Source organism: Pundamilia nyererei, unplaced genomic scaffold (assembly GCF_000239375.1).
Source record: "Pundamilia nyererei isolate P.nyererei 1_Seehausen unplaced genomic scaffold, PunNye1.0 scaffold00006, whole genome shotgun sequence".
Classification (NCBI taxonomy): domain Eukaryota; kingdom Metazoa; phylum Chordata; class Actinopteri; order Cichliformes; family Cichlidae; genus Pundamilia; species Pundamilia nyererei.
In genome coordinates, this window is record NW_005187407.1 from 5,177,919 (window position 1) to 5,187,262 (window position 9,344).

General features: G+C 40.3%; 1 protein-coding gene across 4 annotated transcripts in view; it reads right to left on the reverse strand.

The window, feature by feature from the left end:
- Positions 1-1,699: 1,699 nt before the first annotated feature.
- Positions 1,700-9,344, reverse strand: part of LOC102206806 (transforming acidic coiled-coil-containing protein 1-like) — a 24,826-nt gene continuing 17,181 nt past the window's right edge. For 2 of the 4 annotated variants that reach the window (XM_013914887.1, XM_013914886.1), the window contains exons 4-13: positions 8,646-8,700; positions 8,459-8,540; positions 7,853-7,905; positions 5,800-5,934; positions 5,595-5,671; positions 5,403-5,446; positions 4,989-5,149; positions 4,462-4,568; positions 4,249-4,369; positions 1,700-3,303 (exon numbers count right to left, since the gene is read on the reverse strand). In XM_013914887.1, coding sequence (XP_013770341.1) covers positions 3,235-3,303; positions 4,249-4,369; positions 4,462-4,568; positions 4,989-5,149; positions 5,403-5,446; positions 5,595-5,671; positions 5,800-5,934; positions 7,853-7,905; positions 8,459-8,540; positions 8,646-8,700 — 904 coding nt within the window. In that variant the 3' untranslated portion in view covers positions 1,700-3,234. The remainder of the gene's footprint in view (positions 3,304-4,248; positions 4,370-4,461; positions 4,569-4,988; positions 5,150-5,402; positions 5,447-5,594; positions 5,672-5,799; positions 5,935-7,852; positions 7,906-8,458; positions 8,541-8,645; positions 8,701-9,344) is intronic. The other 2 variants (XM_013914888.1, XM_013914883.1) reach the window with 1 other exon arrangement.

Below are 9,344 nucleotides of genomic sequence, written 5' to 3' on the forward strand. Positions count from 1 at the left end.
ACTCAAGGCCATACGCAGCAGCAGGGCTGTGATCAGCAGGACTGGGCTGGAAGAGATTGCCCCTGTGCTGTTGTGATGACCACCGTGGCTGTGACTCTTGTGGGGCCCGTTACAGTCATCGCCAAAGCAGCAATGCATCTTGGCTCCGGAAGTGCCGCTGTTAGCCTTGTCACAGAAGGCCTTGTATGTGCACGACTTCATAACTGTGTCTGAAAGAGATCAGAGAGGGTGACGGATAAGCTGCGTTGAAGTAACTGAAGACTTTCCAAGCACGCAAATGGACACACACATAAAAGATGTCATGTGACCAATATGTGGAAAAAAAAAACAACTTTAGGTCATTTTAGTGCTTAGAATATCATCAGATGCATCCGATCTGTTACGAATTCACTCTGTGAAATAATCTCAGATTTTTGTTACCAACAGAAAAAGGTCTTGCCACAGCCCCTTCAGCTAAATGCATGAGAAAAGAGAAGCAGCTAAGTGAGTTTTATTAGTTTGTGGTTTATGGATTTTAATATTGACTAAAAAAAAACCCTCTTTTTATGGAAATGGAAACTGTTTAAGCACTATTTTAAGGAGCACTGGTTTCCTGAATCTGTGACACAATCAAGCAGTGGGTTGTCAGTGTTGTGCTGACCTCTAGTGAGGCACTACTGTATCCAGTCACATCATACTGGTTCTGCTTGTTTTTCTGTGTGTGTTTGTACATGTATATGTGTGTGAGTGTTTACTCACTGGGCCCTGTGATGGTGGAGCAGGCATCAGCGTACTGAGGACAGGTGGTGGAGCCCTGACGGTTGCAGTCTTCCTCATTGGACGCCACGCATGTGTGACATTTGAGAGCATGGCCTTCACAGACAGAACAGGAGAGAGTGCCTGGCTTGAGACTAAGCATGCATATTCAAAAAGTGGCTGCAAGCATGCAGGTATGCAACCACCTTCTTATTAGTCCATTCACCCACCCACACACACACACACACACACACACACACACACACACACACACACAGACACTGAGCAGAGTATCCAGCTTCTGTCGCCTCCTACAATTTGAGACTGGGGAACATCTGCACACACTCAAAGGTATTTAAGTATGTCCAACAGACAGGCTTAATTTGAAATATAGTGACTAATTCTCCCCCAAAAATGGATTCTCTCCACCACAAAGTCTCCAATTAGTATGTAATCAGCAAAGTTGATCCTTTCTCCTAAAAACTTACTGTGGCAGGCCAGAGAGATGAGCAGCAGCACAGCCAGAGCAGTCTTCATGGCAGCAGGGCGATGGGTCACTGTGTCTTTTCAAGAGTCCAGAGAAAGAGTGGATGAGCCGAGATGAGCGTCTGATGGAGGAGACACGGGAGGTTGAGGTGGAGCTGGAGGGGAAGGTGTCTGAGGGCATTAAAGTCTTATCGCTGTAATCTCCATCTATGATGCACAGCCAGCACACTGCTGTAATTGACTTAAAGCAAGCTTTCCCAGGGAGAGACACACGGTTAGTTTGGTGTTATTAACAGAATTATGAGGTAATTTGTTTGTTTTTCTAACTACTAAAGCTTTTTACAGTGTGCATATAAAATGTAATGTATGTAAGCGGTATGCATCGTAATCAGCAGCGAGTCCAAAGCTGCGGCCATCACATGCACACTGACACATACAGAGAACTCAGACAGGAAAACAAAAATCAAACATAGCAGAACAAATTCTATTTAGGTTTATTCAGGAAGGATGTACAAACGCTCAAGTCGCTTCCACACAGGAGTGAGATCGTCATTTCTAATTCACAAATATATATTTAAATAATTACAGGGGCTAAAGTTACAAAGCCAATTAAGTTATCCGACATTAAGAAAGTTACAGTAGTGACTGACCAAAAAGTACCAACACCAAAATGAAAGGCCTATATTTTTAGTTTATGATAAAACCTGAATGAGCTTTGATCTTTTCACACATTTCTTTTGTTTTTCTAAAAGAGAAAACTTTTTTCTGTATAATATAGGAACCAGCTCTAATTTTACTGTTGTTGCGGCGCTGTGCCGATCTAGTTTTTATTGGTGTGCTAAGAAAAAACTGTGTGCATTCTGAAAAATGCAGAGATGTGAAAGTAAACATGCAATAAATTGATATTTTTCTCTTGCATTAGTAGTGTACTGCTGTAAACACAAGCAATAAGGCTCACATGTTCATCATCGCACATAAGCAATGGAAAAAAATACAAAGGTGTCAAAGTCTGAGAGATAAATGTGATTTAGTGAGCAATCGGTGACATACTGAAAGTTAAACAAAAACTGTTGACACACAGAACAGCAGCACTTAAAATAATATAATAGCCTTTAGCTGACATACAGAGTGACTCTTTTTCTCCTTTCCAGCTGTTCGCGATCATTAACACCAGTTAGTCAAATTTGTGTTTATGCACACAGGATGAAGCCGTGAATTTTTATGTGATTGTCAGGTTAATTTATTTATTTTTTTACATATAAAGTGACTGATTAATATTCTGTGGCTTTTTGAATTGTCGAGCATCCCAAACGTGCCGCCGTCTGAACCAGTTTAAACAAATGATATTAATTATGTGCAGCTTGCTTTCAATATCATAACTGAACAAACAAACAAAAGCCTCTGTGGGCTGCTGTACTTCCTCAAATGATCCTAAACCCCTTTCTTCCCGTTTTGTGCAGCTTGACTTTAACCTTGACCTCATTCAACCCTGACGAAATACCCCTGAGCCTTCCTCGGTGAGCATAAAACCCACGTTTGCGTCGTAGAAAAATACACTTTATAGACTGCTTCTTTTATAGAAAATATTCCTTCTACAAAACTGAGCTGAAATGTAACTTTAAAACAAATCTCGACCTAGATTAAATCTGATGTCACCCTGCATGAGGAGTTGCTGGGAATTTAGCGGTTAAGCTGCTGGGAAAATTAAGTTGAGTCACAAGTGAGCTGTTGTTCGCTGGAATGATTGACAAAAGCACAAGGCCCCCAGATGGCCTCAAAATGGGCACGAAGTCAAAACAAACTAAGATAATCACACGTAATTAACATGTATAGAGCGTTCTTGGTTCCTGTCACATGTAGTGCAATCGTAGTATACAAGTTACTTTAGACGTCTGTACATAAGCAGGCTCTGAGATGCAGGGCAGGCACAGGGTATAAGAACTGCTTCAGGGCTGAATGCATGCACGGGGCCAGAGGAACGGACAATCATGGTTGATTCCCATAAAGAAATCCTCAGTCTGTTTTTCCCATTTTGGCAATCAGCTCGTCACAGATTTTTGTCAGTTCTTCGATCTCTTGATTCTGTAAAAAAACAGAATAGAGGAAAGTAAGTAAATACCGTCTAACCACCAAAAATGCTTTTTTAAAAACTCAGCAGCGCTGTCATTTGACAGAAATCATGACCTAGATACCCAGAAGAAGAAAAAACACAACAAAAGTTTTCTTGTAAGCAGTTTCATGTAGGAACAAATTTCTATTTAGCGAACTTCACTGTAGAAGGAAGTGGCTCGTGATCGTTCAAGTGTGACAAGCTGTAACTAAACTTTCATGGTGTGCACCTCAGCTGTGTGGCAGCGCAAGCCAGCTGCATGATCCCTTTAGTTTAACAAATACAAGTGCAAATCATATGTAAATATTAATCGGATTGTTTCTTTAAGTACACTTATTTGGAAATGATCCAGTCCAAGTCCAGACTATTTATTGTATTCAACTACTTTTTTGCCTTTCCCTTTGGGGGTCGCCACAGCGGATCATCTGCATCCTTCTCACCTCATCCCTACTATGGACCTCTGTCACACCACCCTTCTGCATGTCCACCCTGCCTGCACTCTCTTCTTCACTGTCTTATTACTGTATTATTGTGGGGTCATGTATTATTGTAGGGTGTACCCTACAATATAAAGCACCTCGAGGCGACTGTTGTTGTGATTTGGCGTTGTATATAAAAGTGAATTGAAATGCATTGTCTATTGTTTGGATCGCTGACCCCAGGTTAACCTCATCCACCTTCGCCATCTCTGCTCCTTGCAGCTTCACACCTGTCTTGCTTGCTCTTATCTCAAGTGCATACCTCCACCTCTCCAGACTCTCTTGCACTTGCTCCCTACTCTCGCTATAAATGACAATGTCTTCTCTAAACATAATAGTCCAAAGAGCCTTCTGCCTGACTTCCTCTGTCAGCCCGTCCATCACTACTACACACAAAATGGGGCTCAGATCAGATTTTGTATCCATGATGCAATTCACCTTCTGCTGCAGGGCTTGTTCCAGAGACTCGTTCTTCATCTGTTCCTTCCTCAGGCTGGCGGTCATCGCCATGTTTTCTGCGCTCGCCTTTGCACGCACCTGAGCGATCTCCTCATTAGCTCTAAGAGATGCATGAAATGAGATAATTAACAGAAACTGAATCTGTCGAGTGTTTCGTTTCTTATTGTAGTTTTATATTTGCTCTCTACATACTTGTCCAGTTTCTCCTCTGCATGCAGCTTTAGTGTTTGGTATCTCTGCTCCTCCTGCTTGACTCTGGCCAGATACTCTTGTGCACACTTCTTCAACACCTCTTCATTCTCCACGAGGAAACAAACACAGTGCACCTTAGAAGTCATCTTTACAGTGAATGCTTTTGTTATTCTAATTCTTCCTTTAACTCGAGTCTTTAACTAGAGTAATGCCCTACACTGTGATTTAACACGTTTACACCTAGAAGTCTTTCCAATAGAACCACATAAAGTGAGGAGTCAATTTAAGTCCTGGACCAAACTGAGGTAAAGATTTCAGCATACAATTAGTTTTTATGTGGCATCTGACGAAGATGGGAACCATGAAATATTGATCTAAACCTGTGTTGTTGCTCTTAAGACCACTGCCCTTAATCACAGGATACCATCCAACCATATTCTGACCTTAATCCTCTTACAATCCTCCAATTTGTGCTACTATCAGCTCATCATCACAGCACTTGGACTTGACAGGCATATACCCCTTACTTTCTTAAAGCCCTCCAGGGTGCTCTTCATATTTTCGTAACGGCGAAAGACGTCAGAAAGCGAGCGCTCCACTGAGTTCAGGTCTGCCAGGGCAGCGTCTTTCTCCATCGTCACTGTGTGCAAAGCCTTCTGGGCACTCACAGTGTTGCGCTGCTCGTCCTCTGACAGAAGAAGAAGCAGCTATTGTTAAGGCGTGGTACACAACTTTTTCTCAGACTCAACTGCTTGAAATATTGCATTTTTATTCACAAGCAGGGAGGAATTTGGTTTTTCACTGATGCGACATAAGAAATCATAACTGCAGGCTCGATAAGAGATAACACAAATTCTTTGGAATGTTTGATTTAATGGAAAATTTTGATTTGATGGGGAAAAAAAAATTGGTCAAATATATCTCTCAGTATTTCCACTCACCAATCATCTGAGCGATTGTCTTCTCATATTCTGCAACAATCTTTCTGTAATAAGACACAGAATGGTTTCTAAGGGCTACATATTCATTCATTCTGCTTTTAAAGGTGATAGAGGTGAGATAAGTTAACCTATCGTAGTTTATCAAAACCTTACGCGACCACTCTCATGGTAGTGGTTTCTCATATTTCTAACCTCATCTCATCCACTTCTTTCCTGCAGTCTTCATACTTTTTCTTCCAGTCACTGACTTCAGCCTCCTTAGTGATGATCTGAAAGAAGACGTTACCTGTGAGCATGAACTGTGTGCATGAATGAAACCTTGTCAAAGTAAAAAAATAAAAATAAATACATATGATGACATGCAACACTGATGAATGAGTGTGATAGAAGAGTGTACCTCCTCTCTGATAAGGGTGAGAACAGCCTGTTTTTCTGCCTCACTGATGCAGATGGAATCCAGGACCTGACTTCCCGTTTTCTGCATCTCACTTCCCCCCGACTTGTTCTTCAATTTGCACGTGTCTTCATACTGCTGAGAGCAGAAGGAAATCAGTCATGCTCTCCTGTGTCTTTTTCTTTTGTACGGGGCTAATAAGCGGTTTACCCACTAAACCGTCGAGAATTTAAAGTTATCTAGGCCACAAACAGTTTTCACTATTTTGGGAAACAGCATTCAACAAAACTCCCATAAAACTGAACAAACTGCACACTTTAACAAAGCTTTTCTCTGTACTGGTTTAGCGTTCAATGCCGTTTTATATTTACACCATATATTCCATGTAAACTGTGCTGTTTTCTTGTTTTTGTGTAACTTTTCTGTTATATGAAGATATTCCAAACACCAACTCCTTTCCTTCTCTTTGTTTTCCCTTTTATTTTTCTCTCAAACTGCTCATCTTTCACCTCACACCAGCCGTTGGCTTTCGATCAGCGTTCTTACAGACCCCAATCCTCCTCCTTCTCTCCGTCTCTCTCTCCTCTGTCGTTTTGTCCTTCCCTGGATTACGGCTGTCATATTCTAATCTGCTGAATGATAATTATAATCCATCTGTCACCTGAGCACAGTGGCAGACACTAAATACCTCCTGCAGCACAGTGAAGTCATCGTATCAGTACTGTACTAGTTTTGAGCTCTAAACTGCACACTGAGCATTCAGCCAGACAATCTTTCTATTTTTACTGTGCAGAAGTATCAATTAATTTATTATGAAGCAGCAAAGTACCACTGTTACTTTTACACATAGTGCTGGAACATGCCAGGACACATCAAAGCCATTGTTTTTAAAGTGAGTGTTTTGTCTGCAGACTGCATTTATACTAGACTACATTTAGAGCCACAAACAACATTCCTGTCACAAGGCAGAAGTTCCAATCATTTTTTTTGGCAAAGTGACTTTTATATATCCTCTGTTTATCCTGCTAAAAAGTGTCACTGATGTAAAAAAAAAAAAAAAAGTTTTTCAAGACAGATCTGGCCAAGATGGCAGCAGAAATTGCAACAGATATAATATAACAGTTCCACAAAGATGTTTTAAGTGGCCAAAAAGAAATGGATTCCTTATAATGTAGGTACAATAATGCAGAGTCATAAAGATACTTGCAAAACAGGTAATTTCTTTATTTTATATATAACCATAAATCCTGTTAATGACAGTCTATTTAACAATATAAGTAGAGATGTTACCATTTCTACTTGAAAACTGCCTAAAATTCGGTCTGAACATCAAGGCTGCATTTTGCCCTCTTTTCATCCAGCTAAAATTTGGTCGCAACATCAAAGTCCCACAAATCTCAAAATAATTTGTCCAGTTGTGAATTTAAGGAAGTACGATAGGCATCAGTGCGTTGGTATTTCTCCAAAGTCATATTTATAGCCAAAATGTAGTCCACAAATGGCATTTACTATTTCACATAAAGTGTCATAATTATTGGAGTTATATATGTTACATGGGAAGCTTACAATTAAGTGCTCATTGCCATTATTCTTTATTTTTTCTTATAACGTTTTTATTTTTAACACAGACGCTACGCAAACTAGAACAAATGAGAAACAGACTGTCAGTCAAACACTTGACTCATGAATGTTAAAAGCTTTGCCTGAGACATAAAATATTGCTTTAGCCCCACCTAGTGTTCACTAGATGGTATTATCATGGAGGGTGCAAACAAACAAAGAATATGCACGACAGCTTCTAGTTTGATGATGTAGAAATAGACCAGGTTTCTGGCACAACTTCACCTACTTCCATGGAGATGCATGGAGGAGGGAAAAAGACTAAAAAGGTCAAAGCTCCAACAGCACATTGACCAACATGAAAGCCTCAAGCCAAAAATCATTGGTCTAACAGTGAAATTGCTCTATATAGGAAGACTTTTGCTGTCTTTAAATGGATTGTACATGCAGCAGATGTAGGGAAATGACTGGGTGGGAAAATGTGACGGTATCTCACCACAGAGCAGCAGTCTGATGCCTCAGGTTTGGATGTCACCTGGCAATCTTGGACTAGAAGGAAACAGCAGTCACTGGGTCATTTAGTGCCATATAATGTAACAGACTAGGTTACAGTACACAAAATATAAATGTATTCTTCTAAACAACATTTTGTTGCGTAAAATCTAATTGCATTTATTATTATTTTTAATTATGATGTAAGTATTTCACTCACTACATATATTTGAATTATTGTGAATGTGAGCTGTATTTCAATGCTTCTAGGCCCCCTAGCACATTTTCATAATGATTTTCTTTCACTTTCTCATGCTCATAACTCACAAAGTAACAGGGTTCAATGTGATGCAAAATTACATGTGAAGTTAATGATTACTGTGTATGTGACGGTACAGCAAAGATGACCTAGTTGATGTGCAGTATTGATTAACCCTGGCTGATTGTTTGATCCAAGTGGAAAGCTGATGCAGGCTGACAATTATTAACAGTTATCTGATATTGGGATAGTGTGTGCCCTGTGTACTGTGTGTATTATGGTGAAGTGGCCATGAGAAAAGTAAATACAGTATAAAAGTATAAATAAACCTAAATTAATCATTTGACTCACTGTTCTGGTCCTTTTCTGGTTTGACCCCAACGCTGCTCGCCAGTTTCTCCTCATCTGTGGCGTGGTCTCCATGATGGTCATCCTTCAACAGCAGCAAACTCAATCATCCATAGCCATTGCATGTAGTTTGCAGTGCTAATGAACGAGTCTGAAGCTGCTCAACAGCAGAAAACCTATTAGTGCTTACCTGTCCGTTAAAGTCGTTCTGGACCGGCTGGTTCTGCTTTACTTTGCAGGAGTTCCTGAATATGAAGGCAAACGACAACATCAGCACTAACACAAACAGATCACGTCCGTGTGTGCATACATGTGGACAAGTGTGATGATGAGAAGAGAAATTAGGAGACAGAGGAAGCCTTACAGCTGGGCCGCATAGCTTTGCTTTGTGTGTGCTGAGCTCGCATGCTCTGCTAAAAGTGCTGAATTACACACAGCAAAAAAAAGCAGATTAATGAAGAAGCTGTTTGCCAAATTTAAATAACATTTGCACAGAGCATTGGAGGGATGTATAGGGTTACCACTAAACCATTTCTCTCATCTACTTAATAAGATGAATTCCACAATTTCTTCCACCTTCACTTTGTGATCAAAGGAGAATTAATGAATGTATGCAAGACAAAAAAAAAAGAAAAAAAAAAAGAGCTGTAGTTACACCACACAAACATTTCTGCACCTACAGTTACAAAGTACTTACAACAGAACACAGAGGAAATGGACTTGCTCAGCAGTCCTGAGGCCACACAGAGAAAAGGGACACAGCATGACAGGGTTTGAAGGAAAAGGAAGGAAAGACACAGGAGAGGACGGGATAGGAGTCAGGGTAAACACAAGGTGAGTGCAGGATTATTGTTCTTTAGTAAACTGAAAACTGAGGCAAAAACTAGAC